The sequence below is a fragment of the Mus pahari genome, chromosome 20 (assembly GCF_900095145.1).
Source record: "Mus pahari chromosome 20, PAHARI_EIJ_v1.1, whole genome shotgun sequence".
Taxonomy (NCBI): Eukaryota; Metazoa; Chordata; class Mammalia; order Rodentia; family Muridae; genus Mus; species Mus pahari.
In genome coordinates, this window is record NC_034609.1 from 36,166,869 (window position 1) to 36,181,626 (window position 14,758).

At 37.4% G+C, this 14,758-nt stretch overlaps 1 protein-coding gene across 1 annotated transcript in view; it reads left to right on the forward strand.

Moving 5' to 3' along the window:
- Cntnap4 (contactin associated protein like 4) overlaps positions 1–14,758 on the forward strand; it is a 294,082-nt gene that overhangs the window by 260,426 nt on the left and 18,898 nt on the right. The window contains exons 18-21 of the mRNA XM_021220063.1: positions 5,609–5,848; positions 7,722–7,946; positions 9,579–9,712; positions 10,541–10,628. Coding sequence (XP_021075722.1) covers positions 5,609–5,848; positions 7,722–7,946; positions 9,579–9,712; positions 10,541–10,628 — 687 coding nt within the window. The remainder of the gene's footprint in view (positions 1–5,608; positions 5,849–7,721; positions 7,947–9,578; positions 9,713–10,540; positions 10,629–14,758) is intronic.

Sequence of the window (14,758 nt, forward strand, 5' to 3'; positions counted from 1 at the left end):
GCAATTTTCGTTTCCTGTCTAAATTCTTCTACTGACAAGTTTTCACATGGGTTAAACTCCATTTGAATAGTCTGGGATGAGGGTTGGAAGGAAGGATCCCTGACCTAGTAAGAAGTCATTTATGTCACATTGGAATTGCATCATATCAGCAAATATTTAGAGCAAGCAATCTCCCAATGCCCTACATAAAGGTTGATATTGGAGACTAGTCCACACTGGCATTTCATGCTATAGTTCTTCATATTAGTTGCCTCTACAAGGGTATCATTTGTGATTTTTTTTTTTTGGAAAGTTGAAAGTACCAATACAAAAATGTATTCAAGATATGTTTCATGTGTGTGTGTGTGTGTGTGTGTGTGTGTGTGTGTGTGTGTTGAAAAGTTGAAAGTACCAATACAAAGATTTTTAAAAATAATTTCAAGATTGAATGTTACAAATGTTTCTTTGTGATTATAAGGGAGAATGAATATGTGCTTTTATTTTGTTGGCTGAATATGCAAGACTGTAATCCCTGGGTCACAGAACATGCATATACTGAGCAGGTGATGGGGCCTGTCTCCATTGGTCCCATGGATGATATAATTCATAAAATGACTATGTAGAGTTGTTTCTCTCTTTTTTTTTTTTTACAGTGTTCCTTTTTATAAATAATTTTTAAAAATTCTTTCCATGTTTTGGATAAGTCTTTGTTATACAAATTTATCACAAATATCTTCTGGTTTTTATAAATTCATCTTTCCACATTGTTAAAAAGTACCTAGAAAATGTAATTTTCAATTATATCCTTAGTATTTCTTTTTTAAACTTTCATCTTTTTGATATGCTGAAGTACAGCCATGGTAAGAGAGTATCAAGCAGTCTAATTGAAATAATGTTCATTTCGGCACGCGATTTTCTTTGATATGAACTGTGTTTCCTCATTACAAATTTATTAAAACAAAGGTTGTATTTCTTTCATATACCTATATCACTTGTTGCGAGTACCTTTTCTTTCCTTAAGGTATCTCTTTCATGATTTGCCTGAAAACCCTCTGAGTCGACCTTCCTGCGCTCAGTGGGAAGATCCTAATGACCCTTGATGAACACGAAATCTTACAAGTAGAGCATGTAACTGTGTGCCTGCTACTGACAACAGCACATTTCTTTAAAACATCCTTCATTGTGTTCAAATCAGAGAGCCATTGCATGGCTTCCACAGGCCAGAAACACAAAGGGAGCTGTTCTTTCCTAGGGCTGTAGCCACATGATCATGTTTCCATCACCTGGGTTTGGCTCAGGGATGACTGAGCATTCTGCCTGTGACAGTCTTTCTTATTTCAACCACAATAACTCTTTGAACATAAGGGACGATGTTTCTCTCTCCTCCTGTGCTCCTGGGACTCTGTACAATTAAGATCACTGCTCAGCATAATTAAAGACAAGTTTCTAGTATGGCCGATTTCTGCAGCTCACGTTACTTCTTCTACAAGGCTGTCTTCCCTCAGGATGACTGTGTTAGGAGGAGGTACTGGTTCCCTAACACTCCTAATCTCCCGGCATGGTTCTGGTCCAAACCTGTATGCCCTGTCAATTTCTTACTCTCAACTAGCTTGTGGGTGGGTCTTGGTCTGTCTTCCTCTACCACAGTGTCAAGGTCAGAATGAGCCTGTCTTTCTATAGCCTTGAATTTAAAGGTAAGAATAACAATTATGATCTCTTTCATTCTTTAAAGCTGCCAGGACAATGAAGTTGTTTTCCTCCACCAATCCACAATCATATTCAAGGAGAGCACACGAATAGCTTGTCTCAAAAAAAAAAAAAAAAAAAAAAAAAGCAAAATTTAATCTCAAAGGTCTTCCTGACACAAAGTAATGAGGGAATAGGCACAGTCTGCTCCAATTCTGTGACAATAATGCTTGTTATTTAGAAGAATTTCTGGAGAATAAAGCATGTGTTAGAAGGATAAAAGCATCAGGTCTTCCCGATTCATTTCCAATTCAGCACCTAGCTAGGGATTTCGCTATAGGACCTCAGTATTGTCATGTGTGTGGATGAATCCAGTTAGATGCAATCACATGGAAAGGTTAGGCATTCGCCTCACAAGATACTCGGTGTTTGTGAGGTTCCGGAATTCATTATGTCTGATCCAGCATGGCAAGTAAATTGATAGAAAATTAATTGGAAGATAGTTTCCAACAAAATAGCTCAGCAGAAACATCCAGAATCAATTAATCAAACTGCAACTCATTTTAATTGGACATACTCTAACCCTGGAAAGGCACTGCAATCTTTAATTAAGCTTTCAAGTACAATCCTATTTACATGAGACGTGTTTCTCAGAAGAATTCTGTCCAAACTAAAGTGACTGACTGGAAACCCAATGGTACAGTTACAAATCCTCAAACATGCACAATATGACTATGTCTAATTAGATATCATGTTTTCAATAAAGGTGGCATTAAGATAATTTTATTAGAAAAATAAACTGAAAGTATGGAATAAAGAAATTCTAGGTTTGAAGGTAGATGTTCATCACTATGACAATATTTAAGATTATATTTCATATATATACACACACATACATTAATATATTTTCTGTTAGTTTCTCTACCCTCTCTCATTCTTTCAGTATTTCTATATCTACATTCGCATCGAGTAGCATCCATGAACGCCTCTCCCTCGGAGTATATTGTCAATGATTAGCTATTTGAGGACATGTTCGTGTACATATCCTTCTCATAGTTCCAGTATTAGCTACAGGATGCCACAAATAGCTGCTCAATAAAACACAGAGAAGTTAACTTCAGTTCAAACCGAAGATGGCTTGAGTCATGAAAGAAAATGCAAGTGTTTTCCTCTTTGATCAAATTCTGAAGAGGGAAGAAGTAAGGCTGTCTTGGGATAATGGCCACCTGTGCTTCAAACGAAGTGTGTTTATACTGTTATTTTTTCATTACACGCGTGAACTTCTATATGAATCTAGCGTGCATAATAAGCAAGGAAAATGAATTAGAATAAGTAAAAATGGGCTCTACTTAGTTGTTGAACCTAGAATTCCATAGTTATTATTCATGCTATGAGAACTGGACAAACCCCTGAATTACAGTGATGTCATAACATGTGCAACAGACACGTAACAAAGCAATTTGCTATTTGCTTCATGCTATGAAACTTATACGCCATGGTTTTATGTAATGTGACACGAAGCGATTGGAGGGCAGCGAAGAGGCAGCTCTAGCTTCTCCTAATGATCCCCATCCCAAGGGTGAACCATAGTAGTAGCTTTCCTTTTCCTGGGAAGAAAACTCTACATACTAGTAAGGATGCCAGAAGAATTGTAGAAGAGATTGAGTCTCACGTATTCATTGAGTTAAGTCAGCAGATAGGCTGCTAAGCAGATATGGAGCCAAGGTAAGGAACAACTTGTTATGGAAAGAAGAGAGTTGTCCTGACAACACAGGCAGAAGAAAGAATGACAGATTATTCAAATGTAGGGGGAATTAAGATTCTTAGCTGTTCTATAATTCTGGATAAAATCAACTTCTTCATTGCCATAACCAGAAAATATGTCAGGGTCTCTCTGGTTTTTCTAATAACATAAATGATATCTAAGAACCTCAAGGCTCAACAACTAAATATAGAATATTTGTGTGTGTGTGTGTGTGTGTGTGTGTGTGAGAGAGAGAGAGAGAGAGAGAGAGAGAGAGAGAGAGAGAGAGAGAGAATAGAATGTCTTTCTCTCTCTTCTATGGTATTGTAATATTTAGGGAGATTTTTTTCCTCCTTGGTTCCTACTTTCTGAAAATATCCTCTCAGACACACCTTGATGTACTCTGCACATCTCAATCTAATGGATTTGATAGTATTAAAAATGGAGTGTTGGACTCTACATCACACCCTACTCCTGTTGAATTTATAGAGAACAAATATGGTACATGCCATCTGAAGCTACTTGTGCTCTTCACTGAAGAGGTACACATGGTATTAAATGAAGTTTGAATGTATATATTTATATTTCAGACAGAGCAATTTTGTTAGAGGCCATTGCATCTATAAACTTGAGTTTCCAGGAGTGTTCATGCTCTTGAAGCAGAACATTCTCACCAGTTCACTCTTTATGATCCCCCATCTACAATGTATTATTTCAGAAATGTTCTTTGACTTAGCGCTTTTTTTTTTTTTTTTTTAATTTCAGTGACTAAACATCCCTATGAGGCAAACTCTGGCCATCCTCATCTCAGGAGGAGTTCCTATCTCCCATTCTGACATTATGTGATTGCATGAGTAAATGGATGGGTAAATGCAGTAATTACTGGTTATTGCACAGTTGTGGTGTGTCAAGCATTTTTCTATGTGGTATACTACAGTGACTGAAGTAGCCCATTTGATATGTATTCAGATTTAAACATGTTAGCATGTTTGTTGATAATGCCAATCTTCAGGTCTTGTTGGGCAGCCATATTGTTAAGGTTTCATAGTTGTAGCTTCCCTGTCATTTCTAGAAAACACAATCTCTTAGACTTCCTGTCCTCTGGCTTTTATTCTTGTTTATTTTATTTTTGTTCTATGATGTTATCTAAGCCTTCTGTGGAAGACTTTTTTAGATTCATCGACTGGGGCTGGGTTCTAGCAATCTGATTATCTCTGCGTAATGACCTACTGTGGTTTTCTGTAATGGTCTCCATTTGGTATAGAGAAGTTTTATTGATGTGGGGTAAGAGCTACACTTCTCTATGGGTATAAACATAAATTTTAGAATGCAGTTAGGAATAAGGAGTTATGGGAGTTTAGTAAAGTGATGGTAGTATATTCTCTTATTAGCCCCAGGTTGGTTACTAGAGAGCTTTTGGTTACCATCAAGTTGGGTACCACTCTTGCACCATCCTTGCATCATCAGTATCTTTTCCCAGTTCTGTTAAGATTTGTCCCAATATAAAACAATGAATATTATGTTGACTTTTAGGAAAATGAAAAATATATTGAAGAGTATAGTACAATACTCAATATTCATCTTTTTGTGGATAATAAAAAACCCTCATATGAATGCTTTACTAAGGATTCCTTAGGAATATTTGTCAAATTAAAACTATTAGACTAATCGAAGATCAATATTTTAGATATATTTATGCTTATCCATATATGTATGTACATATGTGTATATGAACATATATATGAAATTATAAAAAATTAAAATAAGAAAAAAAGCAAAAGTGCACAACAGTAACATGCTGTTATTTGGAATGAAGATGAATCATGGTCTTAATTTTGTTCTTCAGAATAAAAAGATGAAGAAAGACAGCTTCTCCAGCATAAAGCTTACTCAGTAAGTTTCAGAAAAGACGTGTGTAAGGTTAGGCATGGCTCACCGACGGAGAACTTTTATGGTATTTTTGAGGACCCCCAGCAGCAAAGCAGGAAAAAGAAGCAAATCAGAGTAGAATGTGTGATGTACATTTCTGAGAGCTAGTGTTCAATCAACAGGTTTGTTTCGCAGCTTCCAATTGCTCTTCTTCCTGTGCTGCTCATTGCCCTAGTATTATCAGGTCACAAGGTTTCCTCTTCCTGGTCGTGCTTTAAGTCCTGAATGACACAGAGGACCATGCTTACATTTGCAGTATTTTCTTTGCAGGTGGGACCGCCACCAGGCAGAGGGGCTTCTTAGGATGCATCAGGTCCCTGCAGTTGAATGGGATGGCCCTGGATCTGGAAGAAAGAGCCACAGTGACCCCTGGGGTGCAGCCAGGTTGCAGAGGACACTGTGGGAGCTATGGAAAGTTATGTCGCCATGGAGGGAAGTGCAGGGAAAAGCCCAGTGGCTTCTTCTGTGATTGCTCTTCCTCTGCCTATGCAGGACCATTCTGCTCCAAAGGTAGGTGTGATCCAAACCTGTATCCCCATGAATAAGACACCTGGCAGGCCTTGTGTAAGATTGCATGGGCAAGCGCAAGTGCGAGTATGTGTGCGCGCGCGTGTGTGCGCGCGGGCATGCGTGTGTGCGTGCATGCGTGCGCCTGTTGTGTAGCTGTTTGAAACAAAAGTAGCTACACTTAAAATATTCTTTTGAAAAGTGGTTATTGTATGCCAATCATATTTTAATTCTTGGGTCTTTGAACTCAATTCAGGAAAAATGCTTGTCTATTGCTGAATAGGGACAAATGGTGGCCTTTAGATGTCTTCAATGTTATCCATCAATCTGCTTTCACTCTGTCTATTACTAATGTGTTTAAAGAATAGAGCTGTTAACAACCTGTCCTATGGGGCAGTCCTTTGTTTAAAAAAGTCATTCCAGGGTGTATTGTTATTTTTGTTGAACAGGTTCAGCATTGCAAAGGACTGTAGAAAAAATGTTCATCTTTTTGTATCAGTCAAACTAATACTTTCTAATAACTGCCGATGCAAAAGAAAATAGTGGCGTGATATTTGGTGTGTAACAGATGAATATGTGCTACAGAATTAAAGCAGCTGAGTAGTTATTTGGTAGTTTCTCTTAATCACCAATCCACACCACGGGGGGTGGGGGAAGAAAAAGAAAAGAGCATAGCATAGGAGTAATTGTTTTGGATAGCCTTCTCTGAATATACAGGCATGCATTGTACTTTCATAGATTTTCATAGAAGAAAACCAACAGCCAATTAATTTAAATTCATTGACTTTGTTGAAGTGTCTCTGGGCTTCTTAATCTTCTTTTGAAGGAAGCTAAAAGAAATTGGCTCCAAATCAAAGCAACTTTGCAGAAAAAGCGCTAGAGGTTAGTTAATGAAAATCTGGCAAAACCTGCACTGTTTTGGGTCATCCCCCCCCCCTTTTTTTTACACCAAGAATAAGCTGTGATTTCAAAATCAATTGTGATAATAACCAGACACCACTGGTAATAGTCTAGGAAACATTTTTTTGGTCTAAAGTGTGAATGAAAACTTTTCTTCTTCACCATGAGTCTCCTTCATTTTCTAACTGAAATTTCCAGTTCTTTCTGAACGAACCAAGAAATTTTGTTACCACACACACACACACACACACACACACACACACACACGTTGTACTATGTTTAAAAAGCCTAAAGTGGCAAGAGACTCAAAATGTTGCTTTATGATGAGTTAGTAACATTCATAAGCAAAAGAAATCAACATTCAGATGTTTAGAGTAGCAGAGAAAACAGCATTCAGGGCTTCAAAACTGACTTCTTCACTGACCTCTTACACACACATATGTATACCCATACATGTGTGTAAATGTGAAATATTAATCTCCTGTAGATAAAGGGTTATACTTGTTAAATTATTACAAACTGATTCCATCCCTGCTAACCACACATCCCTCTCACATTAACACTATACTTAGCCTTCTTTATAACAGATATGAAGAATTATTATTATAAAATAAAGGTATTTATGTTTATTGATACTGAAATAAAAACTTCATTCTTCATGTTTTTTCCAATTACAAGAAAATGTATGTGTCCTAGCAACAAAATAATAGATGGGAGTGAGAATTTAAATAAGAAAGCAAATGTTTAGCAGGGTAAAAGACAGGAGGCTTGGGTTGTCAGATAAGACCATGCTAATGAATTATATGTCATTCTAACATAAAGGCAATCTCCAGAAGTGCCGTGTGTTATCTTATCCTGGGACTGTGTCTTCTATCTGTGTACTTCATTCTACAGCAATAAGACATCAACTCATGTAACTTAAGCAACATCCTTGTACTTAAAAAGAAATTAACATATAATCTGCATATTATTTCAGAGATTTCTGCATATTTTGGATCTGGGTCTTCTGTGATTTACAATTTTCAAGAAAATTATTCTCTAAGCAAGAACTCCAGTTTCCACGCTGCTTCATTTCATGGGGATATGAAGCTGAGCAGAGAGATGATCAAGTTTAGCTTCCGAACCACACGGGCACCAAGCTTGCTACTTCATATGAGTTCCTTTTATAAAGAATATCTCTCAATTATCATTGCCAAAAATGGTGAGTGTGTTTTAGATGAGAGAAAAGATTGATTTTTAACGCTGTCACAGTAGAAGGGAAGGGGAACAAGTTTGTCTAGGTTTTATCTTCATTTTGATTTTGATTTTGATTATGAGCATATAGATCAATCCAAAAGGATCCTTTAAGTTTGCCAGATGGGTTTATGTCTTTATAATTTTGGAAATTTTATATCAATTATGTAAACTTTGGTTTGCTTTTATATTATTTGTTTTGTAGGTTTTCATTATTTTAATTCATTTCTGGATGTGCACACGTGCACATGATGGCAGGTGCCATTGGTGGTGGTTAGAGGCAGTGCACTGAATTCCCTGCAGCTGGTGTGGAGTTCCAGGGGGTTGTGAGCTGCCTGACCTGGGTGCTTAGAATAGAACTCCTCTGCCAGTGAACAGTGTGCCCGCTTAACTGCTGAGCCACGTCTCTAGATACTTATATTTTATTTTTGCTAGGAGCTCTTAAGTATTTTATATGAATATTGATGCAGCTTTGGTGTTCTACTTTAAAATAAAATGTCTCCTTGTGCATGACACGTATTTTCTTCTAATCAAAGTTAGAATGTATTCAAGGAGTGTTAATGGACCAGTTTTATGCATAAAAATGTCCAGGAGATGACCTGTTGGTCCGAACAGACAATAAAGATAATAGTCCTAAGAACCATTGCTGTATTCATGCAGGGTAATGGTATGTGGCTTACAAAGTGTGTTTGCTGCAGAAATCTTTTCACTGGAAAATGCTTACTACTGTTTTTCTCTGTCTCATATGTGGATGAAAGATGAATATTTTAGAAATAAATTCTCCAGGTGAGGAAAATAAACTGGCATACAAATATCCAACTACATTGGCTCGCTTAAATCAAATGGCCCAAGGGCACTGGCTGCCACCATAGGAGTAATTTTGTGTGCCCTCCATGTCAGCGTCAAACTCAAAGTTTATCTATATACATTGAGGGTTTTTTTGTTGTTGTTAATTTGGGAGGAGTTCTGCAAAGCAAATTAATTGAAATCTCTGCAGGCAACTGAATACCGTTCATTTGAATAATAAATTTGACTAAAACTTGCTTATTTCACTTTAATTTCCTTCCAAGTCTAAGCTCATGGACCCTTGGAAACTACTCTGATCTTGTGTAAAGCTACATTTGCTCAAAGTTCAATTCCTCAGTTGCTTTTAAAGTCTATGAGAAGGATATTCTTTTAATAAAAATGAGGTTACGTAAAAAGAATGCTGTAGCAATATTGAACCATACATGACATTGTACCAATACCTGAATTTGCACTTTTTCTTCATAGACAGTAATGTTATAATCTGTACATAATAGTCTCAGAGTTGACCTATATGAATGAAGTTAAAGATTTTTTTTTTCAGGAGTCAGTTCATGAGCAATATGTCTACTCTTGATTTAGAAAATATTGTAATTTCACTAGAGAACTGACTTTTAGAGGCAAGGTTGAGGAGACACACCCAAAATGAATGCTGGTGAATCATTCTCTGGAAGTGAATATATTAAAAAACTAAAAGGATTAGAATGTTTTAAAAAGTGGTTTGAAAATGGATTTTTGTACTAAAAATGTAACTTGTTTTTTGTTGTTGTTGTTGTTGTTGTTTTTTCTACTTCAGGAAGTCTGCAGATAAGATACAAGCTAAGTAAGTATCATGAGCCTGATGTCATCAGCTTTGACTTGAAGAGCATGGCGGATGGGCAGCTTCACCACGTAAAGGTCCACAGAGAAGAAGGAATGGTCTTTGTGGAGGTAACAGAGATTATCCAAAGGTCACATGAAACCCTGCCATGGAGGCACCTAGAGCAGAAAGTTAACCATGAATCACAGTAGCAAGGACATCTTCCCGCAGTATTCAGTAGACCATAGATAAAGTCATCAAATGTGGTCAGGTGATTCCACTCCCTCTTTGTGGTTTGGGCAAACGTCTCTGAGGTATTATTACTATCTGATGCATAAAATGCCAAGCTTGCCTTGTCTGTTTTATTTTGCTCAGAAAGGAAATGATGTCTAGTTTCTCAGAGACCTACTGGTGGGGCCATCAGGCCTCTTAGGAAACCCACTTACTTTAGATGGGTATAAACGCAGCAATCATTCTACAACAGAAAATAATGACTGAAATATCAGAATAAGTTTGAAGAAAGGATGTGATTCACTGCAAAATGGAATTATTCACCTTAGAAGCTTTTGCCGAAAACCACTAATGTTTCAGCTCTGCATAGAAGAAAATTTCTTAGCTGCATGACTCCAGGAAAAATCCCAAGCTAAGAAAAAATTATTGAGGTAAAAAAATAACACATGTCCTTTTTGTTGGCTTTACCAAGTTTGAGTTTCTTATGCAGTGGAGATGGTCCAAACACTAAAGGGAAAGATGAAAAAGTGGATAGCTATCTGAGCATAGATTAAAAAACATCAGATTTTGAATGACTAAGTTTTTAAGTTTCACTTTCTTAAACTATTATAAAACCCTAATAACAATTTCTTCTTTTTCTTTCTTCACTTCCTCTTCTTCTTATTATTTTTTGTTGACACAAAACAATGGTTATTTGGATGGCTATATTTCATGGAATAATTTTGTAGATTGATGAGAATGCAAGGAGACAAACCTACTTGTCGTCAGGCACAGAATTCAGTGCAGTCAAGTCCTTGGTACTGGGCAGAATGCTAGGTAAGTAAAAACAGTGAACCTCTTCCCTAGTCATAATGTGTAAGCGTGAATCAGAGCGAGCACGCACACACACACATGCATGTGCACACACACCTTATCATGTCAAAAGGAATACCTTGCCTTATTTTAGTTGGGTAGGAAGTGACAATGGAGGTAGCTGTCGGTAGTGATGGTTTCCTTTGACTGAAGACAGCATTGATCTCTGCCATATGTCATCGTAATGGTGCCAGATAAGTTTCATGTCAACTTGACACAAGCTAAAGTCACCCGAGAGGAGGGAACCTCAATTAAGAAAGTGCGTCCATATGATCAGGCTGTCATCAAGCCTGTGGGGGGTATTTTCTTAATAAATGATTAATAAGGAAGGGCCCAGTCAATTGTGGGTGGTGCTATCCCTGGGCTAGTGGTCCTGGGCTCTATAAGAAAGCAGGCTTCAGCATTCTTCCATGGCCTTTGCATCAGCTTCTGCCTCCAGGTTCCTGGCCTGCTTGACTTCTTACTTGCATTGCTTTTGGTGATGAACTGCCATATGGAACTGTGAGTGAAATAAACCCCTTCCTCTTCAACTTGCTTTCGGTCATGGGGTATCATCACAGCAATGGTAATCCTGACTAAAACAATACTAAAACCTGATATTATTTTTCCTACATCAGAAATACCAAGATTGGAACAGCATTGGACATATCAATCAGCTGCTTTTGTGTGAATGTCACATTTCCCTATGGGATGTAGAGCCTTGAAAGGTGATGTTTATCACCAGGGGAGGGGGGAAGGATAGAATTGAGGCTTTATAGCCCAGCTTCACTTCCTGTCCACTCTCTTCTTCCTGTTCTACTAAGATATGACAAAATTAGGTGGCCTAAGTACCTGCATTCTTTGGCCACCACAGAGCCTCTTCCCATCTTGTCTTCTTTCTCTCCATGGTGTTTTGTATCGCTCTGCTTACAAGCCAAAGTAACGCTTCCTCAAGCCAAACATCTGATAGTAGCATCAAAAAAAAATTTAATTGGCATGTTTGGAAAATATACAGACCTCCACCTAACGGTGAAACTGGAATGAGGTGTAGCGGAAATGAGAGCTGAAGTTTTTCCATTTGGGGAACATGATTTTGGCTATGCTTTGTGCCATGTTTCATCTGTTATGTGATGTATTTACAGACATTCTTACTTAGGCACATCTAAATGCCTTATAATTCTTATTCATTTCTATTATTAATTACAACAATCATGTTAAACTAAATATATTCTACCTCTAAAAAAATCCTAATAAAAATGCAGTTACCAACAAGGACTATACTGAAACCAGAGCAATCAATGTAAAACATTTCATTTTCAGTTATAAACACCTGAGACACATTATTTTATAAATGGGATCTTTTTGTGGTCTGGTTTTCATTCCTATCTGATATTTGGTAGCAACCTAGAATATTTTGTCCCATGTCATCTTTTATCTTTTGACCTTGTCAGTTATTTGTACCTGGATTAATCATTCCTTATGTTCCCTGTACATCATCTTAAAATCCTGAGAATGTTTGATTAAACCCATGGGTGAATGATCAAAATATTGGCCCTGAAGAAGGTTAATAGCTAGCTTTATAAATATTTATAGGCTTTCAGGTAGTGTGATGAGCACCAAAATGATGAGCTCCTGTTCTCTGAGCAGCAAAACTCCCCTAAATCTCAACAGCCATCAAAATATATATGTATCTTCAACAAAACTTAGTTATTTGGAAACATAACAAAAAATTCTAAGTGAGCCTCACAGGGTTAATTATATATACTATATAATTATATCATATATCTAACTATTTAATATTGACATATCATTTGCTCTGAGGAACATGTTGAGTCCAGCACATTGGATATAAATGGTGATTCCATTTTACCTCTAGGATGGACTCAGATCCTAACCCAGATGTGTTAGTCAGCAGATGAAACAACCTGCCTTTGAACCTATGCATTTGAATACTTATTAGTTTTAGGCTACATAAAACTTAAGTGCACAGAGCAACGAGTAGTTGAGTTGGTGGCATATAATAGGATCCTGGCATTTGGGAAGCTGAGGCAGAAGGATCATTAAGGTAGCAGATAGGAGCCTGTCTCAAAAAAAAATCAAAGTTGGACAAGGATGACACTAATAGGCACACCAAGGTGGACAGACAGGGAGGAGTCCACAAAGCACTGCAGGAAACTGAGGAAAGCTGGGGGTGGGAAAAGTGGTCTTCCCCTAGGAAATACTCCCATTGATTGTCCAATCCCAAATACTCAGCACTGAAACATATATACAAGTAGCATTCTATGTACTGAGTAGGTTATATTTAAGAATATATATATGTATATATATATACATATATATATTCTTAAAATTCACAGTCTCTTTTTCATTAATTGTTATTGCATCGGTATATATCTATATGAATGTGCACACACATACACACACACACATACATACATACATACACACATACCAACTCAATTGTGAATTTGAAGGAGAACAGGAAGGGGAATATGGGAGGGTTTGGAGGGAGGAAAAAGAAAGAGAGGAATACAACTATGTTATAATCTTAAAAAAAATAATCTAACTTTAATACAAAGTTAGCAGGACAGTCTCTATGGTCCCTCTGGAAACTAATACAGAAAATCAGGAGCGTGAGAAATTGCTAAGATGTCCTCCTCAGGCTTCACTTAGAGTGTCTTTCATAGTACACACTATCAAGCCAGTGCAGACGTACAGCTGAGAGGGCAGAATGTAGCAGTCTCACCAAGCTACCGACATTCCTGTTTGAAGACAATGTTGTGAGTTGGTCCTCTGTCACCATCCCAGATTTGAAGACTTGTTTAAATGCATCAAGCTATGTAGATACTGAAATATTTACTAGTAATCTTTAAATACAGTGGGAAAGTATAGTTTATATGTTAAAACTTTTAACCTTGAGCGTAAGCAAAACCATGTAAACTCTTGTAAACTCTTTCTCCCAGGTCAAAACACTGCCTGCTGTTCTGACAGACAAAATTTACTAAGCATGGGGACATCATGCAGCCTGTTCTCATTTATCACTCTCTTCCATTACTTTGGCCTTCCTGAATTGTGTGAATTATGAATTCTTTTATCTTCAATAAACTCTTTACAATGGGGAAAGTTTTTTAAAAGCTAAAAAAGAAACAAAACCAAAACATTAGCTAGACCCTCAGTTAAAAACAAAACACAATTTCGCGACTTGACTTTGAGAAACCTCTATGCCTACTTCAGGGAAATGTTTCTATTGGCTTAGGCTGGTGTGGAGGTGTGTGTGTGTGTGTGTGTGTGTGTGTGTGTGTGTGTGTGTGTGTTAGCCTTTGTGAATTGGTGGCTTAGGTTTGGATCTATAAAGAAGGTGTTGTTCAGATCATTTCTTTTCATAACAACAGTGTTTTATTCCACTTATAGCAATAGCACTGCACAGAAAGCCAACAGGAATTTGAGAAAGAATGAAATCCTGTCATTTGTGGTAAAATAGATAGAACTGGAGGTCATCAGATTAAAGGAAGTTAGCCAGGCACAGAAAGGCAAATGCTCTATGTCACCCACTGCATGAGGAAGCTCAAAAGAGTCAATCTGAATGCAAAATAAAGATGACTAGAGGTTGTGGAGGGATGAAGAAAGGGGAGGTGCTTACAGTAAGATAGAAGGAGTAAAGCTGGGCATGGTGGCACAGCCTTTAATCCCAGCACTCGGGAGGCAGAGACAGGCAGATTTCTGAGTTCGAGGCCATCCTGGTCTACGAAGTGAGTTCCAGGACAGCCAGGGCTATACAGAGAAACCCTGTCTCGAAAAACCAAAAACCAAAACCAAAAACAACAACAACAACAACAACAACAACAAAAAGATAGAAGGAGTAAGGTCCCACTGCACAGTGGGGTGTAGACAGTTCGCAATAACCTAGTATTTATTCCATGAAGAACCAGAAGAGAGGCATTTACAGGCTCCAAATATAAAGAAATAATAAGAAAATGGATATGCTGGACCCTTGATTTGGTCAAAACTTACCATATACATGTGTGAAAATATCACACAGAATTCCATAGACATGTAAATGAGTCAGGTTAATACAAATTTATTTTTAAGTTAAATTTTAAATAAAATTGAAACTC